The sequence below is a fragment of the Mytilus edulis genome, chromosome 3 (genome assembly GCF_963676685.1).
Source record: "Mytilus edulis chromosome 3, xbMytEdul2.2, whole genome shotgun sequence".
NCBI lineage: Eukaryota > Metazoa > Mollusca > Bivalvia > Mytilida > Mytilidae > Mytilus > Mytilus edulis.
Window position 1 is genome coordinate 98,680,128 of NC_092346.1, and position 25,208 is coordinate 98,705,335.

At 32.0% G+C, this 25,208-nt stretch overlaps 1 protein-coding gene across 2 annotated transcripts in view; it reads left to right on the forward strand.

Moving 5' to 3' along the window:
* The first annotated feature begins 1,424 nt into the window (after positions 1–1,424).
* LOC139517923 (tripeptidyl-peptidase 2-like) overlaps positions 1,425–25,208 on the forward strand; it is a 57,251-nt gene continuing 33,467 nt past the window's right edge. For both annotated transcript variants that reach the window (XR_011663235.1, XM_071309473.1), the window contains exons 1-20: positions 1,425–1,615; positions 8,466–8,594; positions 9,265–9,465; positions 11,297–11,421; positions 12,000–12,097; positions 12,483–12,548; positions 12,902–13,056; positions 13,307–13,383; positions 13,667–13,794; positions 16,371–16,470; positions 16,766–16,899; positions 18,874–19,004; positions 19,547–19,733; positions 20,371–20,528; positions 20,983–21,059; positions 21,230–21,336; positions 23,043–23,197; positions 23,798–23,914; positions 24,478–24,578; positions 24,904–25,003. Coding sequence is in view for 1 of the 2 variants with exons in the window: in XM_071309473.1 (XP_071165574.1) it covers positions 1,454–1,615; positions 8,466–8,594; positions 9,265–9,465; positions 11,297–11,421; positions 12,000–12,097; positions 12,483–12,548; positions 12,902–13,056; positions 13,307–13,383; positions 13,667–13,794; positions 16,371–16,470; positions 16,766–16,899; positions 18,874–19,004; positions 19,547–19,733; positions 20,371–20,528; positions 20,983–21,059; positions 21,230–21,336; positions 23,043–23,197; positions 23,798–23,914; positions 24,478–24,578; positions 24,904–25,003 (2,508 nt within the window). In the remaining variant the exon portion in view is untranslated. The remainder of the gene's footprint in view (positions 1,616–8,465; positions 8,595–9,264; positions 9,466–11,296; positions 11,422–11,999; positions 12,098–12,482; positions 12,549–12,901; positions 13,057–13,306; positions 13,384–13,666; positions 13,795–16,370; positions 16,471–16,765; positions 16,900–18,873; positions 19,005–19,546; positions 19,734–20,370; positions 20,529–20,982; positions 21,060–21,229; positions 21,337–23,042; positions 23,198–23,797; positions 23,915–24,477; positions 24,579–24,903; positions 25,004–25,208) is intronic.

The following is a 25,208-nucleotide window of genomic DNA, read 5'->3' on the forward strand; positions in this document are numbered from 1 at the left end:
TAGATCGTGTAAACAGATAGGTGGCAATTTATTTATTATATAAAAAGTTTCAATAACCATTGATCTTTCATGGTCTTCTAATATGCAGTGAATGCATCTAGCTTTGCCTTTTCAAGCAACTGTTGATATGATAAAATTGAGAATGGAAATGGGGAATGTGCCAAAGAGACAACAACTCGAACATAGAGCAGACAACAGCAGAAGGTCACCTACAGGTCTTCAATGCAACGAGAAATTCTCGCACCCGGATGCGTCCTTCAGCTGGCCCCTAAACAAATATATACTGGTTCAGTCATAATGAACACCATACTAAACTCCAAATTGTCAGTACACAAGAAACTAAAAGTTAAAATCATACAAGACTAACAAAGGCCAGAGGCTCCTGATTTGGGACAGGCGCAAAAATGCGGCGGGGTTAAACATGTTTTCTGAGATCTCAACCCTCCCCCTATACCTCTAGCCAATGCAGAAAAGTAAACGCATAACAACAGACTACTAGCAGTTAACTGACATGCCAGCTCCGGACTTCAATTAAACTGATTGAAAAATTATGTCTTCATCATATGAATATCAGGCACAATCCTCCGCGTGAGCCGTGAAGGGTTTAGTATCATACTATCATAACATATATGAGAAGAACATATCCCGTGTCATGCCAACAACTGGTTTTTTGATAATAAATGTGTTTAGTTCAGATGCAAAGACCCTATAAGTGAATCAATATTAACGCCAAAATACAGTATCGTAACTATATCCCTTCTTAATAAGTCTATTTAAAGGTTTTGTTAGCTTCTGAGGTGAATACTGACATTTTTGTGCTTTATAAAGACTATTTCCATAAAATATTGGATGTGAAATACCTGAACGTATAAGAAGTCTGCATGTTGAGCTATATTTGCGAATGATATCCTTATACCGATGATAAAGCTTGAATGAACAAGCCAGTCAGTCTACACTAAAAAGCTGACAAAAAAAATATATTTATAGAAACTACCATATTTCCTAAATTTGATTAACCAATAGATTAATTAATGTCCAGTGGTCTTAAGTTGATGGTTATAAATAATACCGCGTTTTGTTTGAGGCGAGCATTTCTTTTATCTTGAAAAAAAAACACTTTTTGGATTATAAGGCAACTTGACCTGAAGAAATAAAACGAATCTTTGTAATAAAAAATGTTGTGTTTCTCCATTAAAAAAAAGTTTTGTTTCTTGAAAGTTAGAATCATACTAGTTGAGAGACACCCCCAACATAGGAAATTAAGCAGGATACCTTTGTGAAAGGCTATCTGTTTTTATTGAACATGTTGAATGCACTTGGTTCCTTACTGTATCAATATAGAGTAGTCGTCAAAATTTTTTTTGTATATGTCCCATAAACGCTTGAAATCTTATTTCAATTTTTATCGTTGATGTCAAGCGTTTACTGACACCAGTAATCGTCTGCCGAAAACATGGCGTCAACAATTGACATCGACTTTCCAGTACATGGATTATTGCCTAAAAAAGAGACAGGAGCAGCTTCATTCTTAGATAAATACCCTGATCACGATGGAAGAAATGTTCTGATAGCAATACTTGACACTGGGGTTGACCCAGGTGCACCTGGTCTACAGGTAAGGGTTGAAAAATTATGTCAACAATGACAAAGCATGACAAATCAATGTCATGTATAAACAACATAATTGCATAAATTAAAGTATTATAAGTAAAGATATAGAATAAAATAACATGCACTTGTCACTCAAGTAATTTTTAAAGCAATCCAAAATCACTAATTGTAGTATAAGATACATGTATGTTGCTGAAAATCTTCATTGCAACTGAACAAGAAATAATTAGCCCCCAGTTAGAAGAAAAACCTAAATCTTTCTGGCAATTTATTAAAAGCAAAAAAACAGAAACATCTGGAGTGTCACCATTAAGAGGAAAGGATGGCTTATTGTATAGTGAGCCGAATACACAAGCTAACATCCTAAACGAACAATTTAAAAAGGCTTTTACTACCGAAGATACATCCTCTATGCCAAATAAAGGTACAAGTCCCCACCCCACTATGCCAGACATATTTATTAGTAATAATGGCTTATTAAAGTTACTTAAAAACTTAAATCCACATAAAGCCACTGGCCCTGATAATCTGCCAGCATATTTTTTACATAATTTTGCAGAAGAATTGTCTCCATTTTTGGACATTCTTTTTCCAAAAATCTATTGATACTGGTAAAATCCCAAATGATTGGAAGCAGGCTAATGTTGTACCTATATTTAAAAAAGGTGACAAGCATAACGCTATTAATTATAGACCAGTTTCATTAACAGCAATATGTTGCAAAATTTTAGAACATATTTTAACAAGCAACATAAGGAAACACCTTACAACTAATAACATATTAAATGATAGTCAGCATGGGTTTAGAAGCAAAAGGTCTTGTGAGACCCAACTTATCATCAGCATACAAGATCTTGCTAAATCATTGGGATATGGTAACCAAATAGATGTCATACTTTTAGATTTTTCCAAAGCTTTCGATAAAGTCCCCCATAAAAGATTAGCCCAGAAATTAGAATTTTATGGTATTAGAAATCAAAATTTAAATTGGATAAATGACTTTTTAGCTGACAGGCAACAGCAAGTACTACTAAACGGTGTAAAATCTTCAAAATTAGCAGTTGATTCTGGTGTCCCTCAGGGAACAGTTTTAGGCCCAACATTATTTTTACTCTTTATAAATGACCTACCGAACATGTAACTTGCAATGCAAGACTTTTTGCAGATGACTGTTTATTATATAGAAATGTAAATAATAGTTCTGATGCACAATAACTTCAAAAAGATTTGTCTAGTTTAGTAAAATGGGAAGAGGATTGGCAAATGAATTTTAATCCTGAGAAGTGTTATGTAATTCATATTTCTAAAAAAAGTAAACCTTCCACTTTTGATTATATATTACATAATCATATTTTAGAAGCAGTAAAAGACAGTAAATATTTAGGCGTAACTATAAGCCATGATCTTGATTGGGGAACGCATATTAACAATATTACTTGTAAGGCAAATAAAACCTTAGGTTTTCTTCGTAGGAACTTAAAAAACTGCACATGTAAGGTTAAAAACCTTACGTACACATCACTTGTCCGTCCGGTCGTCGAATACTCTTCCCCTGTCTGGGATCCGTACAAAAAACAACACATCACTCAGGTTGAGCAGGTACAGCGTAAGGCAGCCAGGTTTGTCTTCAATGATTATAAAGACAGATCACCTGGAGCAGTTTCAAATTTAATAAAATCATTGGAATGGGAAAATTTAGAATTAAGAAGGAAAAAGGCTAGATTAACTATGATGTATAAAATAAATTGGGGGTTAGTAGAAGTTCCTAAGGACAACTTAACAATTTCTGATAGACGCACTAGGGGGAAACATAAATTTAGGCAAATATCCACAAATAAAGATTTCTATAAATTTTCATTTTATCCTCGCACTATTTCGGACTGGAACTCACTACCTGAAGCAATAGGTATGTCTGACACCCTGGAATCCTTCAAAAGTGGCATATCCACTCTAACACTTGAAGGATCCACAGCAACTTATTAAACTTTAAAGCCACTGTACATAATGTATATATGTTATTGATAACGATTTTTCTTTGTCATATTATTTTTAAATTAAGTCCATATGTACATAGCACACAAGTTCCGGGAAGTTTTACACTCCTACCTAGGAGTCTACTCCCGTATTCGGAAGAAGAAGAAGAACAACAAGGATGAAAATAATCTAATTACAATCACAACATTATATAATTAGTAACTTACATTTTAATTGAAGGCTATAAAATAAAATCCAGGGATACATTAAAACATTAAACATCCTCAATCCTCAATCTTAATGACCATGTGCAATGCCAAACAATATAATTAAATAGTTTCGTCAGGATATAGGATCATTAGTTCTCATATCTGTTCATTTATAGTGATTTATTTTAAGTTTATGTTTTAATTTTTCAAAACATAGTGTTATAACCAATGAAAACAATATTTAAAGATTTTATTACTGTTTTTAATTGATAATCTTAAAAAAAAATTTATTTAAAGGATTAATTGGCAATATTTTGAGGATAATTATCTCCTTTGGATAAATTCATGTTTATTTTTGGAAAATGACGCAGTCATTGTTCCATAACTGCCGACCTGAATTTCTCTGCCTACCGCGCTTGGTTTCGTATTTCCTATTTTCCATACAAACTGGAATCTGCTTGTGTTATCATTATGCATCATTGTGTAGTATTAAATCAGCCAGGACCCAGTTTACACTGGTTTTTGCTTGTATTCCACTACACTCGAACAAAGTGTTGTAGTTTGACGGGAACCAGTTTTAGAATTTGTAAACTACAAAACGTAATCGGTTATTGTTCATTCCGTTTTGGTGTTTCATACCGACTTATATGGTTTGAATAAGCTTAAGACCCTTCAAACATTAATGTGATAGGTATATTAAAGATTGTTTTACAAAAGGATTGAACTGTTTTACTTTCAAAGTCGTACTATAGGGATATCTGTCATATACGGATTTCCACTCTCACCGGTTAATTTCTTCTTTTACACGTGCTTTGGAAACTTCCTGTTAATCGCAAGTTTTAAAATTGTTTTTGAGTGATTTAAACTTATTTTAACAATCATGAAGCGTTCCAGAATCATTTTAAAGCAGTTTCTTCTTCTCTTTGATGATGGAAAATAGGTTTTCTCAAGAAAATACCGCAAACGATCGCAGAGGAATTGAAACGTACAAGTCAAGTCGGCACCTGGTTAAATTGGCATCTAGTCAAATCGGCACCTATTCGACGTCAATTCGGCATCCAATAATATTTGTTATAATATTTTCTATTCAATTAATTAATTACTGTTACCAAGTACATAGTGAATATGTTGTTGTGTATTTTGGTAAACCACGAAACGAAAGTGAATATGTAGTGTATAAAGGTAAACAACGAAGCCCTTACCAAAGCTGTTGTTTTAACAATTAGACAATTTGTGTAATTGTAAAAACAAGTCAATTATTAAAATAAAATGGAAAACTATGAGTCCCTTTCAATAAATCAAACTTTCATGCCAAATAATTAGCAAATTTAAGGTGTTTGTTTTTCAGTAAAGTTTAAACAGCATTAAACCAACAATCCTGTAAAATGCTCAACTGGTTAAAATAATGCAGAAAAATACACAATATCTCATGTATTAGTCCAAATAATTATGATGTCTGGCAAGGCTATTTTATTATTTTTCTGGGACGCCTTCCTACAACGTTCGTAGGAAGGCGTCCCAGAAAAAAATTAACATAGCCTTGAGGTCATAGGAAGGTGTTCCAGAATAAAATTAAAAAAGCCTTGCCAGACGTAATAATTATTTGGACTACTCATATATATATATATATCATTAAAAATACACCGAAACAGTCATTAGTTGAGAAAAATGAATATATACAAAATGTACATGAACACCCAAAAATGTGAAAGTTAGTATTTAACTCTTTTTGCTTAAATACTGAAAAAAATTCGGGCAACCCCTTTCTTATTTTTACCCTATTGCTTAAAATACTTTTAAAAATATATATTTAACATGGGTGACGAATTGACTATATCAGGTGTCGATTTTAACCAGGTGCTGATTTGTCCAGGTGCCAATTTAACTAGGTGCCAGTTTGACTAGAATTCTTTGACAAATGCTTGAAACTATCTGAGTTTCATTAGACCTTTGATAGCAGTAACAAAAAGATTATTTACTTAATATTTTGTGGGAGAAGGGGGTTCAGACTGTGTGGTATCAGGTCTGTTTGTGCCCAATACATTTTCGCACCCTACACGTTCGCACATTCACACTCTACTCATTCGCGCCCAATTTTAATTCAAATTCAAGTTGAATAATTGGAAAATCATGGTTGTTGTTTTAAATTGCTTTGGTGTAAATACTGAATGTATTTATAGCTTGGTATGAGTAAAACATTGAAGATTTTAAAGGAAAAAACACAAAAGATAATTGTTTTTAACAGCTTGGTCCCATTGATCTGAAACAACGAAACAATAAAACATAGAAACCAAAATATAGCAATCCACTAATATAACCAAAACATGATAAAATTTATTCAACACGCAGAAACAAACATAGTCAGAATCTCACTTCATTTTGAAACAAGTCAATGAAACAAGTTATAGCAATACACTAACCAAAACATGATTAAGAGTTATTCAACACAAAATAAAACGTTGACAAAATACCACTTTATTTAGAAAGGATTATTATTATTTTTAGCAATACCTTATCCAAAACATAATTAAGATTTATTCAACACAAAAAAAAAATTGCTGTCTCACTTTATTTTGAGACAATGACAACAATTATACTTATAAGAAAACACTTGCTTACAGAGTTATTAAACACAAAACCAATTAAGATTGGGTGCGAACATGTAGGGTGTGAAAGTGAAAGGGGTGAAAATGAGTGGGCGCAAACGTGAATGGAAGCGAACGGACCCAGATTCAGACTATGTACCAGTGAGAAATATACAAGCCTTTCTACGGTATTTATTTGTACAATTCAGCTAGTCTTGACCTATTCATTTGTCTTAAAAAAAACAGCCAGTTGTCACCTTCACTTCACACACACACACATATACGAATATCAATTATATGCTCACGATACATGTTGCATTGTTAAACTAATTACGGTATGTGAAAATCAAGACTTGCATAAAAACTATCCCAATATTAGAGACAGTGGCGTCATTTTTCTTCAGAGCTTTCAGCTCTTTGATTAATGTTAAATGTCTAAGATGTTCAAGTTATTTTATTATTTAGATTTCAGACTTTTTTTTTAGAATTAATAGTTCGATTTATTTGTTACAGTTTTCAGCCTTTTAGCAAAATGTCGAAGATGAGATTTTTGTTTAATATCTGAAATTGAGGATTAATATGTTTTCTCTAATTGTTTTCATCAAAGTTTTGGTCCTAAGAATACAATTGTTAGATAAATAAATTGAATTATCACCTTTTGTGGATTTAACAAATTTTTTTTTGTTTGTTTTTATTATGTAACTCTTAATATCATGTATGTGCTTAAAATTATTAACCAAAGATCATTTATGCTGTCAACAATAGGATTAGTAAGAAATAGTTCAGCCATTTTTAAGAAGGACTAAATCTGTCATCAATTGGCCAGTCAGTTTGTTTAAAAAATGTAATGATTGTTAAGTAATGCCATTCAAAAAAAGTAAACTAGTTTAAACATGGAACTGAAGCTAAGATGTTATTGAAATGACAATTTAGATGTAGGTTTTTGAAAAATTAAAGAATTGACATGACTGTTAGACTGAAAACAAAAGTAATATTTCTCAAATTAAAAAAAATAATCCACAGGATAAAATCTCTTTGATTACAAAAAGGAATCATCTGATAGAAAATGAACAGTTCAAAAGTGTTAAACATGCATTTAACATGTTCTGGAATTCTGTGGTTTATAGTTACAAATGTACTAGCATATATGCAAACCCATTCATTTGATTTGATTGTTTTAAAAACTTTCAATTCAAGGATTTAATTTACTTCAACATGTAACTTTGTTCAATTTGTAAATATAAAAATTAAAAGATGTGGTATGATTGCAAATGAGACAACTCCAAACAGAGACCCCAAATGATGTAGAAGTTAAATATAGACACAGCCTTCAACAATGAGAAAACCCATATTGCATAGTGAAAGGCCCAAAAGAACTAATCTAAAATAATTAATGACCTTTTTGTACAAAACAATAGTGTAAAAACAAATATCATATGCTATACCATTGTATGCTGCAACAAAAGTTAACCTCTGAATTACAGACTCCTGACAGGATCATGGACATACAGAATGGTTCAGGGTTAAACATGTTTGCCAGTGCTAAATCTTCCCCTTAACCTGGAACAGTACAACATAAGAACAAATTATAAAAAAAATAACATGGTTGACAAGAGCTTACATTGTAACTCATCATATTGATACTTAGGCACTGAAAACCTAAGTAATACACAAAATACAGACCTGATAGTACCCACAACCTATCAATTAACGTTATTGTCTTTATATAGACTTGTACTACATATAAAAAAGAAGATGTGGTATGATTGCCGATGAGTAAAACACTCTTCAAGAAACCATAATGACACAGAAATTAACAACTATACATGTAGGTCACAGTACGGCCTTCAACAATGATTATAGATTACCAAGGGTTTGATTTCTTCATTATGACATGGAGAGTCTTGTAATACTAATGTGACAGCTGCATTTTATGTTAAAATATTTGAATAAGAGGAAATGTGAGATAAATGTTAATTAGACAGCTAATCTGAGCAAAAACTTCACTACATGTATAATACATATTTATAAAAAGTTTACATTGCTATATTTTGAACAAATATATATGGAAACTTGTTTGTTTCAGGTGACGAGTGATGGGAAACCTAAGATTGTGGACGTGATTGATACAACAGGGTCAGGGGATTGTGATACATCAACACTAGTAGATGTTAAAGATGGAGAAGTAACTGGGCTAACAGGAAGGATACTTAAGGTAGGTGTGATTGATACAACAGGGTCAGGGGATTGTGATACATTAAGTACAATGTAGATGTTAAAGATGGCGAAGTAACTAGACTAACAGGAAGGACACTTAAGGTAAGACAAAAAAAGTTAGATCTCCTTGAATACTGTTTTTATCCAAAATGAAAAATTTAGTTAATAGTACAAATACATTTGAATGATATACAATGATATAGGAAAATAATTTGGTGAAAAAATTTAGATATGATACTTCTGAAACAGCTGACTAGTTATTTCAAGTCTTGTAATATTTCTAAAGGATAGTTTGTCTTTCTATTATAACTAATACATTCAAATAGTGTATTTAATTTGAAAATCACCATAATCAACAAATTTAAAAGTGAAAAACTTTGCAAAATGCCTTTTGATTTTGTTTTTGAGAAGGTTCTGTATGAATTCTGCTTCATTATAAGAGTATGAATGAAATGTCAATCCAGCAAAATCAACAAATATGTTGTCCCTCAAAAAGTCCAACAATTTGATGATGTAATCTTTGGTGTATTTGTTGTTGGAATCGGTGTGGTTCTTTACTAAGAAAGATTTTTCATGATCTCTGAGTATGAGATGATAAATTGTAGGATTGTTTGAGCCTTGAGGTCTTGATGCAGCTTCAGTATAGAGTAAAGATATTTATTTTGTAGATTCCAGATGATTGGAATAATCCTTCTGGACAGTACCATATTGGTGTTAAACCAGCATATGATTTGTTTCCAAGGATTCTTAAAGATAGAATGACTAAAGACAGAAGAGAAAAGAAGTGGGACCCACCAAACAGAGTGGCTTTAGCTGAAGCTTCCAGGAGACTGGAGGAATTTGATGCAAAAACTCCTTCCCCTTCACAGGTAAGTTACAATGTTTAAAAAGGTGATAGGTGAATTACTATCTTACAAAGTAGTCAAACTCCATCCCAATCACATATAATTTACAAGATTATTACTAAAAACAAATCCTTCCCAATACAATACAGTAATGCTTTATTTACATGTAAAAACACTCTGTTATGAACACATGTGTAAGAAGAAGCCTATGTAATTTAAACATATAAATACGAAATACAGTCACATATGATCATTGAAAGAAATAAAACAACTCTAAAATGGAATTCATTTATTCATGATCAGGTTACAACTGAAAACATCACTTTTTAGCTCACCTGGCCTCAAAGGCCAAGTGAGCTTTTCTCATCACTTGGCGTCCGGCTTCCGTCGTCCATCGTCGTCGTTAACTTTTACAAAAATCTTTTCATCTGAAACTACTGGGCCAAATTAAACCAAACTTGGCCACAATCATCATTGGGGTATCTAGTTTAAAAAATGTGTCCGGTGACCCGGCCAACCATCCAAGATGGCCGCCATGGCTAAAAATAGAACATGGGGTAAAATGCAGTTTTTGGCTTATAACTCAAAAACCAAAGCATTAAGAGCAAATCTGACAGGAAGTAAAATTGTTGATCAGGTCACGATCTATCTGCCCTGGAATCTTCAGATGAATCGGATAATTGGTTGTTAGGTTGCTGCCCCTGAACTGGTAATTTTGAGGAAATTTTGCTGTTTTTTTGTTATTATCTTGAATATTATTATAGATAGAGATAAACTGTAAACAGCAATAATGTACAGCAAAGTAAGAACTAAAAATAAGTCAGTATGACCAAAATAGTCAATTGACCACCTAAGGAGTTTTTGCCCTTCATAGTCAATTTTTAACAATTTTCTTAAAATTTGAAGATTTTCAATAACATTTTCCACAGAAAGTACTGTTATAGGTAGAGATAATTGTAAGCAGCAAGAATGTTTAGTAAAGTAAGATCTACAAACACATCACCATCACCAAAACACAATTTTGTCATGAATCCATCTGTGTCCATTGTTTAATATTCACATAGACCAAGGTGAGCGACACAGGCTCTTTAGAGCCTCTAGTTTACAATCACATGTGATTTGCTACCCTATAACTTAAACTAAAAAGGTTTTCACAATCTAAGGTACATTACTGTCTTCAGTTCATCCAGATATATTTATGAACCTAAGAGAAAAAAACATTTCATTGTTGATTACTTATATATATCATGCATTTATTTGTTCATAAAGACTGATTATTCCATATATATATATAAATTGTCTCTAACTGGATGTCCATTAGAAATATTGTAAGGGGTCCTGCAACTTTTACAGTATGACAGCAGCTCTTGAATAAAGTTTAAATGTCATACCAAGGGAAATGATCAGGATAATGCAACAATTTAAAATAAAATCCCAGAAGTCACTTTTCAAATTTATGGAAAATTTATACTAAAAAAATAAATACTGCAGAGGTTTAAATTCCGGGTGCTTAGTTATGGGTGTTGTATATAGGAAATATTTATACTGACTGCAACAACATGTTTTTCCATCTTTGCATTCTCCTGGCAAACTAGCTAAAACACAATACCCCATAAATATATGAAATACAAGATGGAAAAAAATGAATTCCAAGTACTTTGATACTTCGTTTAGGGCATGTACAATGAATTCTTGCAATCACTTTTCAGAACTTTCTTATTTGCATCTGATAGTAGTTAAATGAATTAGATAAGTGTTTTCATTTCATTTGAGGTTTAAAAGACCAATCAAGATATGTAACAATGTATGTATTTTATATATAAGGTTAAGATTTACAATCAATGTGTTATTACAGGAAGAAAAGTTGATAAGAGAAGATCTGCAGGCCCAGATAGACATCTTAACTAACTTTGACAAGAAATATAGTGACTGTGGACCAGTATATGATTGTCTAGTCTTTTTCGATGGCAATACATGGAGGTATAGTATATGATTGTCTTGTCTTTTTTTCGATGGGAATACAGGGAGGTAATTCAAATATATTCACTATTCAGCTCTTAATCCAATATTTATATAGGGAAAATGTTAATGATAAAACACAAAAAAAAAAAGCTATAGCACCAGGAGGCATACATAATATACCATATCATACATATCAAATTAAGGAATCAGTTCTTATTGTAGTTTCTAATTTTCTTTTAATAAACAAACAAAGTTTTAACAGCAAATAAGTGATAAAAATTTTGATGTTTTAGAACAGGAACAATATATTTATGCAAATATCTTAGCACCTATGCCTATAAGCTGGACAGATCATAACAAAATGGGATTCGTTTTCTATAAATATAAAAAAGAAGATGTGGTATGATTGCCAATGAGACAACTATCCACAAGAGACCAAAATGACACAGACATTAACAACTATAGGTCACCGTAATAGAGTTCATATTGCAGTAATAACAAGACATTTCATTATGAGTTACATAATGGCATCTTCCAATTTTCCTCCTAATGTTTATGCTTGATAGCTGGTGTTAATATTACTATTATTATTTAAGGGCTTGTGTTGATACAAGTGAGGAAGGAAATCTTGGTGAATGTAAACTGCTGGCCAGTTACAGGGAAGAAAGACAGTTTGCTACATTAAGTAGAGAAGGTACTTTATAATTCAGTTAAATGTAAGGTCAGCAAGTAACATATGTGGGGTCAAGTATAAATCACATGAAATGCAGCAATTTCAACCTGTGTTTAAATGCTAGGTTTATTGATAGTTAAGACAGCAATAAACAGTTAGGTATCCATGGCAACGACCTGCATTTATTTGCTAAAAAATATTGCGAAAAGAAATGTGAAGATGTCCCCAAAATTTGTTTAAAGATAGAATCTGAATTCCTTAGAAGGAAACCTTTTCTGAAACTGTTTACATATCAAAAGATCAAATGAAGATTGTATGTCTTTCTTCTCATGTTTTTTGTAAAATTGTGTGAAGAAAAGCAATTGTATGGGTGATTAACTTAAAAAACTGTCTTCTTTATTTCTAGATATGATGAATTACACAGTTAGTATCTATAACGATGGTAATGTGCTGGAGATTGTTACCAATGCCGGTAAGTTATTATTTGACTAAAAATGCAAAAATAATATGAATATAACAAAAAGAATCCAGAAACAAATACGATTTTAGTCCAGACTCCAGAAACAAATACGATTTTAGTCCAGACTAAGTCAACTACTAAAATTTGTGATGGCCCTGACATTAGTAATACTATTATGGTGAGCAAGAAACAGAGTTTGTTTTCACATTGTAACAAGAGAACTGTTTTATATAAACAAGTTTAAATTTGACTATGATGATTAATTATTCTTATGTAAGTACACATTTGTGGTGCAACTTCCAGAAACAAAACATTATATAATATGCTTATTGACATGTGATTAATGTAAACAATTTGAATTTTAGGATCCCATGCCACACATGTGGCATGTATTGCTGCAGGTTACTTCCCTGACTCACCGGAGAGGAATGGTGTGGCTCCAGGCGCACAGGTTATCTCCATCAAAATAGGAGACACAAGATTAGGTTCCATGGAGACTGGATCATCACTAGTCAGAGCTGTACGTATCAACATTTAGTGACTGTGTTATGAATTTATTTTGACATAAACTTTATTTAGTGTAATAAATTATTGCAATGTTGATGCATTTTGATATATTAAATTTATGGCTTTAACTGTTTATATTTTGTACCCTACTTTCATTAAACCAAATTTTAATTTTAATTACACATATATTCTTGGATGTTATCTTAAAATAGTATCATTCAAGCAAAACAGAATATGAGATCATTGCTTATTATATATTTCAGATGATCAAAGTTATTGAATACAAATGTGACCTTGTAAACTACAGTTATGGAGAAGCATCTAATTGGCCAAATTCTGGGTAATATAGATAACAGTTTATTAATAGAATACAACTTTACAGCTGTATGTTAATAATGAGTCATCTTCTGATGAAGTCCATTTTACAGTTTCAATAAAACAGAAGCTGGGGTAAGAAAGTTACTCATCTAAAGCTTAACTTTTCATGTCTTCAAATTGTAGAAAAAGTGGAAAGATTTTACAAAAGTTCTTTTCTCTAATTGGAAATTTGAAGAAATGATTCTTTTCATTAGGAAAGATGAATAATTGAGTTGTTTTAAGAAAACTGAATTGTTTATTTTCAGACGTGTTTGTGATATTTTAAGTGAAGCTGTAAAAAAACATGGTGTTATATTTGTGTCTAGTGCTGGTAATAATGGACCTGCTTTGTCTACAGTTGGGTGTCCTGGAGGGACCACAGATGCACTTATAGGTAGGTGTACATGTATCTAGAGTTTGAAGTTATGAACCTGCCTTGACTTCTGTTGGTTGTCATTGAAGGATGCACCAAGGCTTCCAAAACGGTCATATATTCCGGACATGACCGAAACTTTCATAAAAAGTCCGGCTGCTCTCAGCCTCAAACGGTCAAATAGAATTGGTTTGCCACTTTTTGTTATTCAAGGCATTTTTCATAAAACGGTCATTTCAATTTTGACCAACTATCGATCATTAAAAATGTCCGTTTGGGTTTTGGACATGTCCGCTTTGGCATACTATTTCACAAAGATATTTCGGTCATAATTGTTTTTTTTTTTACAACAGATGCAGCATATTTAAGATACTTTGAAGTGTCTCAGTTAGTCTAATTTTGTGGGTACATAAATGTACGGCTTGGTCTTCAGCTTGTGTACATCAATAAAAAGTAGAAAAAACATGTTTTCTTTTATTTAAATGACAACAAGCTGTCAAACAATTATCCCTCAATAAGTTATATTGAAGCCATAAATCATTCACTGATTACAGGTGTGTTACCCTTGATGAGGTGTTCTTAGCTTGTCTTTATCAATAAAACTAATGATGCATAACAATGTACATAAAGGTGATCAGGTAACGAGGTCAAATATGTAAGCGTGTATGGAACAACATCCTATTTAATTACGCTTTATAGATATTATTTTAAATGAGCATTGAACAAAGTTTCCTGATATTTAAAAGTTATTATTCAAATAACTATATTTATAAATGAATAAGTATGATATCAAATATGTATTATTTATTTAACACTGTACATCGTGTTAAATACTGGGGTACTCTAAAGGGGAAAATTAATTTGAAATATATAGTAAAAACACCAAGAATAACTTCGCTTGGGTATACCAAGCTGACATGTCCTATGAATAAGAGGGGCGTTCTCTAATTTTGTTTTCATATTAAAAAAATGTTTTTACAATTGAAATCATAAAGAATAATATCCAATCATGACAATCTTCGACTCTAATTATAAAGACTTTGTCTGAAATTGAACTTTATAAATCTGCCGTCATGGGCAAGCGTGTACAAAGAAAAATGTTATCACTGTTCAGTAGATTTTACATGGTTTAAAACAATAACCTTCATTGGGCCTCCCCAATGTTATCTATAAATACCGCATCAGTTGTAAAAGTTACGTGGTCAGGTAATCAATACACAAAAAGAAAAGTATCACATGTATCAAGTTGTACTACAATTAAAGCCAGTTGTCATCGACAGTTTCAAATAAGATAGCCTTAATTAACAAAGTGTAAAGTACTCACAGAGAGAAGATAGATTATTTAAACAAAAACAAAAACATGAGAAAAGTCAGGTACTGAAGCTGACTGATGCAATGATGGTTCCTGTATTACGATAAACACAGAAAAATGACACAATACTGAGGATAATATTTTTTTAATTTTTAGAAAGAATAAAACAAAACAGGTTTTAATAATTTTATTGCATATAACACTTCTAATTACTTAGACACATATATCTTCTGCATCCTCTCAGTTACACTTAAGTATTCAGCTGATCATTAACCGACCGTCAAAACTATTTCTTTGTAAAATGTCCGGCTGTCGTCAGGAAATTTTGGAAGCCTTGGGATGCACATACACTTATCTTTAAAAGCACATAAGAGCTGAAATATAATATTGTTACAGAAAATTAAATCGACCATAGTTATTCTTCATTAGGGCCCCGCCAAAGGCGGGTCGCCCTATAGTGATCAGTCTGTCCGTCCATCCGTCCGTCCGTAACACTTTGTGTCCGCTCCATATCTAGAGAACCATTATGATTTCATACTTTATACTTTACATGTTTATTAACCACCACCAGAGGGTGTGTCATGATGTATGTACAACTTCCTAGGTCAAAGGTCAAGGTAAAAAAACTTTGGTTTCAGTTGACAACCCTGTGTCCTGTGGTGAAGATCGTGTCCGCTCTATATCTTGAGAACCGTTATGATTTCAAAGTTTATACTTGACATGTATATGAACCAACACCAGAGGGTGTGTCATAATTTATGAACGACTGCCTAGGGCAAAGTTCAAGGTCAAAAACTTTGGTTTCAGTTGACAACCTCATGTCCTATGGTAAAGATCGTGTCCGCTCTATATCTTGAGAACCGTTATCATTTCAAAGTTTATACTTGACATGTATATAAACCAACACAAAAGGGTGTGTCATAATTTATGTGCAACTTCCTAGGTCAAAGGTCAAGGTCAAAAACTTTGGTTTCAGTTGACAACCCCATGTCCTATGGTAAAGATCGTGTCCGCTCTATATCTTGAGAACCGTTATCATTTCAAAGTTTATACTTGACATGTTTATAAACCAACACCAATGGGTGTGTCTTAATTTATTTACAACTTCCTAGGTCATAGGTCAAGGTCAAAAACTTTGATTTCAGTTGACAAACCCATGTCCTATGGTAAAGATACAATTTTTTAATGCACATTATTCACAGGGGGGCCCACAGAGATGGCTCCCATCTCAATGATATCTAGTTGTTATTATTTCTGTAGGTATTCTGTATTTGTATGTTTACAGGTGTTGGTGCCCAGGTTTCTCCAGCAATGATGTCTGCAGAGTATTCCTTAAGAGAGAAGTTACCCTGTATGCAGTATACATGGTCTTCTAGAGGCCCAACGTAGGTGACGTTTGTCAACTTCTTAACAAATTTATGAAGAGAACAAGCATATAATTTGTTTGGCAAGGAAATATTAAGTTTAAGTAGACTAACATTTATCAATGTTTGATGTTTGAAGAGTTTTGCACCTTGATTTTAGAAAGACAGAAAATTTGTGGTTGTGGTCTTGGTATAAAGAATAAAAAGAGATTGATGCACATCACTGAAGTCTCTAATGAATAAAAACAGTATACATTTTTCTCTGTTTTGAGCATCAATTATAAAGTTAATGTTATTTTTTTATGTGTATCTTCAGACATGATGGTGCTCTTGGTGTATGTATAAGTGCCCCTGGTGGAGCTATAGCATCAGTTCCTAACTGGACTCTCAGAGGTTGTCAGTTGATGAATGGAACCAGTATGAGTTCACCTAATGCTTGTGGTTGTTTAGGTATGACTAGAATTACATTCCATTCATTATAAGATTGATAAACTTGCTTCAGTAAAGTTATCTACTCTGATCTTTGAGTTACGGTTAACTCTCGTTGTCTCGAACTCGGTTGACTCGAAAATTCGGATGAGTCAAAGTTTTCACGTGGTCATATAAATGTATGTATTTCGACTCCTGATGAGTCGAAATTGGATGAGTCTAAATTTCGGATGAGTCAAACTAAATTTACAGTCCCAAGGTTAACAAAAGCATTCAAAATTCATTATTTATCTTGAACTAGTACAAACTTGTCAAAATATGACCTCCGAGATTTAAACAGATTGAAGAGTTAATCAGACAATACACGTGTAATTAAATTTCCGGTCACTGACCACTGTAATCGATTTATGACATGCTATTTCCACGAGTGTTTACCTAAGATTATCTTTTATAAACTTTTCATAAATAATTAGTGATACATTGTTAATGTTCATGACATTTTTATACGCCCGTCAAAATTTTGATGGGACGTGTTATTGTATACTAATGTCCGGTGTTTGTCTGTCTGTCTGTCCGTCTGTCTGTCCATTTGTCTGTCCGTCTGTCTGGCTGGCGTAAACATGTTGCACCCTAACTTGAGAACGACTTATCCAAATTTCATGAAACTTAATATAGTTGTTTTTTTATGATAGTCAAATGATTTGTATTCTTTTTGGTGAAAATACGATTTAAACTTTTTAAGTTAACCCTTTCGCCGATGAGTCCCGGTTTACCGGGATTCATGCTTCAGACAGCTGACGACGAGTCCCGTTTTACCGGGATCAGAATACATCTTTTATATTTTCCGCTCAAAACAGTGCAAACATGAGTTATCTTTCTTTGATGAATGCCCGGATGAAAGTGTAAACATGGCGCTTCCGTTTGTTGAAAACCGTGTCAAAATCAGAGGAAATTTACGGAATTTAAGAGAATTTGAAATGAGGGAACATTTTTTTTGAAAGAATATGGAAGAATTGAAGCCAAACTAGTATACTTTTTTGACATAAAATGTCGTTTTTTGTACAAAACACTTGGAATGGACATCGTTCAGTGTGAGGAATGTGTACTGCCTCGTAAAATTTTTCAAAATTTTGCCGTTTTGGTTTAAAAAATTACGATTTGGGGTCAAAGAGCAGAATTTTGAGAATTTCACCTAAATAATGCCGAAAATTTGAAAATTTGAATATTTTAAGAAGAAAAAATTATCAAAACATAAACAAAACTGTGAACATGGTGTTAGTGAATGAAATAAATACACAAATAACTACAAACAAGTTTTTATTGACATTTATTATGAAGATCTCCCACTTGAGGGAAAAATTTGGTTGATTATATAGGGAATCACTGGAGCAGGCCCCACCCCCTTAGGAAAAGTTCTGGATCCGCCACTGATCTTGTTATATTTTCTTTTGAAAAGAAAGAGTGAAATGAAATAAAATGAAGACAAATCTTAATTTTCTAAAATCTCTTGTATCGAGAATAAACAATTTTGTTAACTTTTAACAACCTTAATAACTCTAAGATCGATTGGAAATTACTCTCTTGGATAAAGGCCATAGGAAAAAATTGTAACTGAAACAATTGAAATAGCAAAAATAATTTTATTATAATAATGAAAGACCATCAATCTGATACCAGAATATTGATCCCCTTCCCATATTAATCCGGATTTATTTTAGCTTTACCAAGCTAAGCAAGAGTTGTGTCCCTTGGTCTGTCAAACTTCTGGTTTTCGTTTGAGTCGAACTACGTGTATCTCGAAATAACGAGAGTCGACTGTATTTCATTAATTAAAGAAAATAATTGAAATAGAAAACAGGAAACAAGCTTTTTTTTATAAATATAATAATGCAGAAAATAATTTTATTATATCATACTTTATGGAGGGAAAACAATATCTCTATACTGAGTTTAAATAGATCATATGAAACTTTTTAAGAACATATTGTGTTATAGGTCTGGTATTATCAGCACTGAAAGCCATGGGAGTAGGTTACACACCATTCAGTGTGAAGAGAGCTCTAGAAAATACAGCTGTTAAAGTAGACAATATAGAAGTGTTTGCATTAGGATATGGTTTAATTCAGGTATAAAATAAGCAGTAAAATTTAGACAACACTGTTAGAAGTATTTGCATTTTATCATATATAGTCCCAATTTTAGAATTTCAAATTTTGCTATTATGAAAATTAGGAGATGTGGAATGATTGACAATAAAATTATTCGTTAAAAGACCAATGGTCAAAGATGTGAACAAAAACCAAATATATTTATATTATTATTATTTATACAAATTTTATAATTTAAAATATCTGTTAATCTGATATAAGGTATTAATATATATTACTTATAATACCTTGTCAAAGTTAACAGTACTCTCCATAATGTCAGAAGTAATATAGAAAAAAATCGTAGAAAAAACCAGATTAAAGATTAAAAATTACAGGAATAAATGGGTACATCAATTAAAAAACTTCACAAATATATGGTTCATCTTTCTAGGTTTTTACTTGCTATACACATCTGAACTGAATGAAGATAAATTACTAAAGATCTCTTGACCATTTAAAATATTGAATGATTTTTAAAGTTGTAATTACTCTGTAGTTATCATCCAATTACATTTTAGGTAGAGAAAACCATGGACTATCTGGTGAATTTTGACAAACAGAAAGAAAGTAAAGTACAATTTACTGTGATAACTGGATGTGGGAAGCGTGGAATTTATCTCAGGGAACCTAGACAGCTGATTAAACCGTCAGAATTTAATGTTAGCATAGAACCAAGATTTTGTGACAAAGAGATTTGTCAGACAGGTATGATCTTCATTATGAGAGTGAACTTATATTGCATTTGATAACCTTTGAGTAAGAACATTTCATCATGTTACAATTAAGTTATATTGTGTATTTATAAGTGATAATATTTCTTTATGAGGATGATATTACAAAATGGGAGAACATTTTTTTTTTATATATATATATATATATATATATATATATGTAGGTTGAATTTGGGTGGCGTCACTTTTACTGTTCCAGAGTTATTTCCCTTTATAACATTATATGCAAGCATGGCTTATTATTTATTTGCGATTTAATGAATGAAGAGTGATTTATGGTAGAACATTTCTTGTAAATTGAAACGCAACAATGAAAGCTTGTTCTTAATTAGAATAAATCAATTGTTATAAAAATTACAAGCAAATTTACTTAAATATTAGAGGCAAATCTATTTGGACAATTACCATCAAAATTTAACTAGTGAGATTTCTATTGTTATAGTATATATAAGTTAAGTTCTGTCTTCTAAAATATTTTAAAACAATAAAGCTAATAGACAGAATAACTTTCAACAGACCATGGCATATTTATGTCAAACAAACATACTGTTTACAACAGCAGGACAGAATTTCCTCTTAGATATGCTTATGAATAAAATATCATATTGCAGAACAAGAAGAGAAGATAGATTTCTGTATGGAGATGTGTTTTACATGTGATGCAGCCTGGGTACAGCACCCAACCCATTTAGAGCTAATGAATTCATCCAGAACAATCAACATAAAGATAGATCCTAGAGGTTTACAGACAGGTGTCCACTATACAGAGGTTAGTGCATAGTTAATGGGATGTTATATGTCCACCATACAGTTCAGAAAATCATACTGACTTTAATGTATTGTCAGCTATAGAATGGCAGACATGAAAACTCAGAAACAAGATAAATGATAAAATTAACACAAAACAATTAACAAAAAAAACAAAATTACAACCACTAAACAACAGGTTTCTGACTAGGGAACAGGCATATAATGAATGTTTTGGAATTAATCATGTATGTGTGTTCAAACCTCCATCTAACCAAGCATGTATCTACTTTATAAAGGTTAGACCAAACATATGAGGGAAATGACTGTTCAAGAACCTCATGGGTAGTCAAGGTCGTTGACACTCCTAGCAGTTATATGTGGTAACCAAGCCGCAGTACTTCACTTTTTGTTTTCACATTACAACACGTTCAAGTTTAAATACAATTTATATAGTAATTTAATATATATTTCAGGTTCGTGGTTATGATGTCAGCTGTATAGAGAAAGGTGCTGTTGTACGATTACCAGTCACAGTTATTATTCCTCAAAAGTAAGTTACAACTGCTAGTCATTTATGATATAGTTGTTCATGTTGATGTTATTTAATTTTTTTTTAGACTAGAAGACATTGAAATGTGAAATGAGTCATAGTAATGTCAGTTTTAAAATCCATAACAGATACACAGACACTTCATAATTTGTTGGTATTTAATTTTTCAGAGTTGAAGACACGTTGAACAGTGAAATGAGTTACAGTAATGTCAGTTTTAAACCAGGACAGATACATAGACACTTTATACAAGTACCTCATGGTGCCACTGTAGCAGGTAGATGGAATATTTTAAAACTATTAAGACATATATGACTAATACTTGTTAATGTCTTTTTGTGTAGAAGTGAAAATACCAAAGACTTTTTTTAAAATTATTTCCACCTGAGAATATCATGAAATAAAAGAAAAGTAAACATAACACATGTATACATGAGCTTCTCTGTCATATGATATACACTCTTCTCTAAGTAAACATAACACATGTATACATGAGCTTCTCTGTCATATGATATACACTCTTCTCTAAGTAAACACAACACATGTATACATGAGCTTCTCTGTCATATGATATACACTCTTCTCTAAGTAAACATAACACATGTATACATGAGCTTCTCTGTCATATGATATACACTCTTCTCCAAGTAAACATAACACATGTATACATTAGCTTCTCTGTCATATGATACACACTCTTCTCTAAGTAAACATAACACATGTATACATAAGCTTCTCTGTCATATGATATACACTCTTCTCTAAGTAAACATAACACATGTATACATAAGCTTCTCTGTCATATGATACACACTCTTCTCTAAGTAAACATAACACATGTATACATGAGCTTCTCTGTCATATGATATACACTCTTCTCTAAGTAAACATAACACATGTATACATAAGCTTCTCTGTCATATGATACACACTCTTCTCTAAGTAAACATAACACATGTATACATGAGCTTCTCTGTCATATGATATACACTCTTCTCCAAGTAAACATAACACATGTATACATTAGCTTCTCTGTCATATGATACACACTCTTCTCTAAGTAAACATAACACATGTATACATAAGCTTCTCTGTCATATGATATACACTCTTCTCTAAGTAAACATAACACATGTATACATGAGCTTCTCTGTCATATGATACACACTCTTCTCTAAGTAAACATAACACATGTATACATGAACTTCTCTGTCATATGATACACACTCTTCTCCAAGTAAACATAACACATGTATACATGAGCTTCTCTGTCATATGATACACACTCTTCTCTAAGTAAACATAACACATGTATACATGAGCTTCTCTGTCATATGATATACACTCTTCTCTAAGTAAACATAACACATGTATACATGAGCTTCTCTGTCATATGATATACACTCTTCTCTAAGTAAACATAACACATGTATACATGAGCTTCTCTGTCATATGATACACACTCTTCTCTAAGTAAACATAACACATGTATACATAAGCTTCTCTGTCATATGATATACACTCTTCTCTAAGTAAACATAACACATGTATACATGAGCTTCTCTGTCATATGATATACACTCTTCTCTAAGTAAACATAACACATGTATACACTTCTCTGTCATATGATACACACTCTTCTCCAAGTAAACACAACACATGCATACATGAGCTTCTCTGTCATATGATATACACTCTTCTCTAAGTAAACATAACACATGTATACATGAGCTTCTCTGTCATATGATACACACTCTTCTCTAAGTAAACATAACACATGTATACATGAGCTTCTCTGTCATATGATATACACTCTTCTCTAAGTAAACATAACACATGTATACATGAGCTTCTCTGTCATATGATATACACTCTTCTCCAATTAACTTGTGTGTCATTTGTTAAGGTGATGCCTTAGGTTCATTGATTGAATGTTTAAAGCAATTGATTTTGTATTATAACAATATATGTGTTCTATTTTAGTCCTCAAGATAAACTCTACAGATCTGGAGAAGAAATGCAGGATGTTGATACATGCCATACAAGTTATTCCTCAGTGCAGCTATTCTTCCCATGAGTATGAGAAATTTCTCACTTTGTCTGATAATGGTCAGAGTACACTGACATTCAAAGTTACGGTAAGGATAATCTGAACATTTTTAAACACGACTGAAATGTGTCAGGTATTTTCCCTCGCACTAATAGGAGCTAAGAAAAGAGCTCTATCTGTCTATCAAACACTCTTATCACAAATCTTGTTTACAAGATAACATGTGCAAAAAAATACAGATTAAGCTCACAAATATATACCTAGATTAGGATGAGTTCATAGATAGAATAGATTGGATAGGTGTGGGGAAATCTTTTAAGTAAGTTACTAAATTATAAAATTATTTCGAGGCCTTCTTATTTAATGTGTACTAATTTTCATTACTTGAAATGATAAGATTTCAGCAAATATTAATATGGTAAATGAGTTGTGGTATCTGAAACAATAGGAATTTTAATTTCAATACATTTCTTGGAAGCCTTTCAGACGTATTATTTTCTCGACAAGCGCAAATATTAACCATGTTTTCCTGGAAGAGCAAGAATTATAGCAGTAACATAGACACATTTGAATGTCTTTGTCTGTGATGAGGTTCATAGTTCTTAGTTTATAGCTATTCATTTATTTGATAAATTATTCAGTATGATTCAGATAAGTAATCAACAAAAGTCATTTGTTATTTCCACAGGAAAACAGAACTTTAGAGTTGTGTATAGCTAAGTGGTGGGCCAACCTAGGAGACGTGACTCTAAACTACAGCCTTAACTTTCATGGTGTACAAATAGATAACATGTCACCTGTATATGTAAGTGTGTTCTAAATTATTCAACATATACACTGAAATACAGGTCTGTGGTTTGATAATTCTTACCCTGTATATCATGTTATAGTAAAGTCTATACATTGTGTTTACTGGTGACTTACATTTAACATGGGTACTGAGTTGTGTGGTTTGTGAACACATTATTAAATCCTCAGGTTGTGATGGTTTCAAGTTTAACTATTATATTCAATTGAAAATATGCATACTGGTACTAAATAAAATTTTGAAGGGAACCAGGAAATCTGAGAAGAAATGCTTCTCACCTTTTAATAATACTTGCTCTGTATTCCATACAAACTACAGCTTTAGCAGATAAAAATACTTCTGTATATTTAAATTACTTTGCATCAGACAGTATATACGAGTATACACTCTCCTATATATTTCTAAAAAAAATTGATATGTTTTCGATTTGTCAAATGGCACTTGAACATATTTATTGTATGGCAAAAGCTCATCTATGTTAATATGACAACCATTTGGTTAACTTATATTCATGAAATAGTCTATATATGTAAATCAGATTGAAATGTTTATTATTTAAGCATGGAGCAGATGGAATAATGAGATATGATGTCAAGGCTACATTGAAACCAGAAGAAATATCTCCTTCCATTTCACTCAAGACTTTATGTCAGCCTCTTAAGTAAGTAAAAGAACATAACACATGTTTCCCAAACTGGAAAAGAATTGGTACACAAATTAAAATTAATTCTGCTAAAATCTTCACTGGTCTCTCATAATGAAAGATATTTTCTTCTACTTTTAATACCTTTGATTAATTGATGGTTGTTTAACCTTCTGTATAATAATCTTCAATGTTTGCATGAACATTTAATGATCCCACAAATGGTCAAATGCTTTTAGAGCATATCACTTTTATTTGCCTTTTTCTAGTTATGAAATGGTAGGCAGACTTTTGACAGTTATTGTTTACATGGTGTAAATGTACTTCTAATTTCTATTTTCAGACCAACAGAATACAAGATCAAATGTTTGAATGGACCCAGAGATGTACTTCCAAATGATAGGCATATCTTTGCACTAGAGTTGACCTATAGTTTCCATATTGTAAGTTTTTTTTAAAACACTTGCAAGTTATTGTAAACAGGACAAAATGACTAAAAGTCTGTTCAAGGTCAAAAACAAAAAATTACCAGAAACTAACTATTTTATCATGTGTTTTTGGGACACAAATAATTATTTTTTTCGTCTTGATAGATGAGTAATTATGGTACACTGTCTGCGTATCAACAGTTTGCATAACTAGAATTTG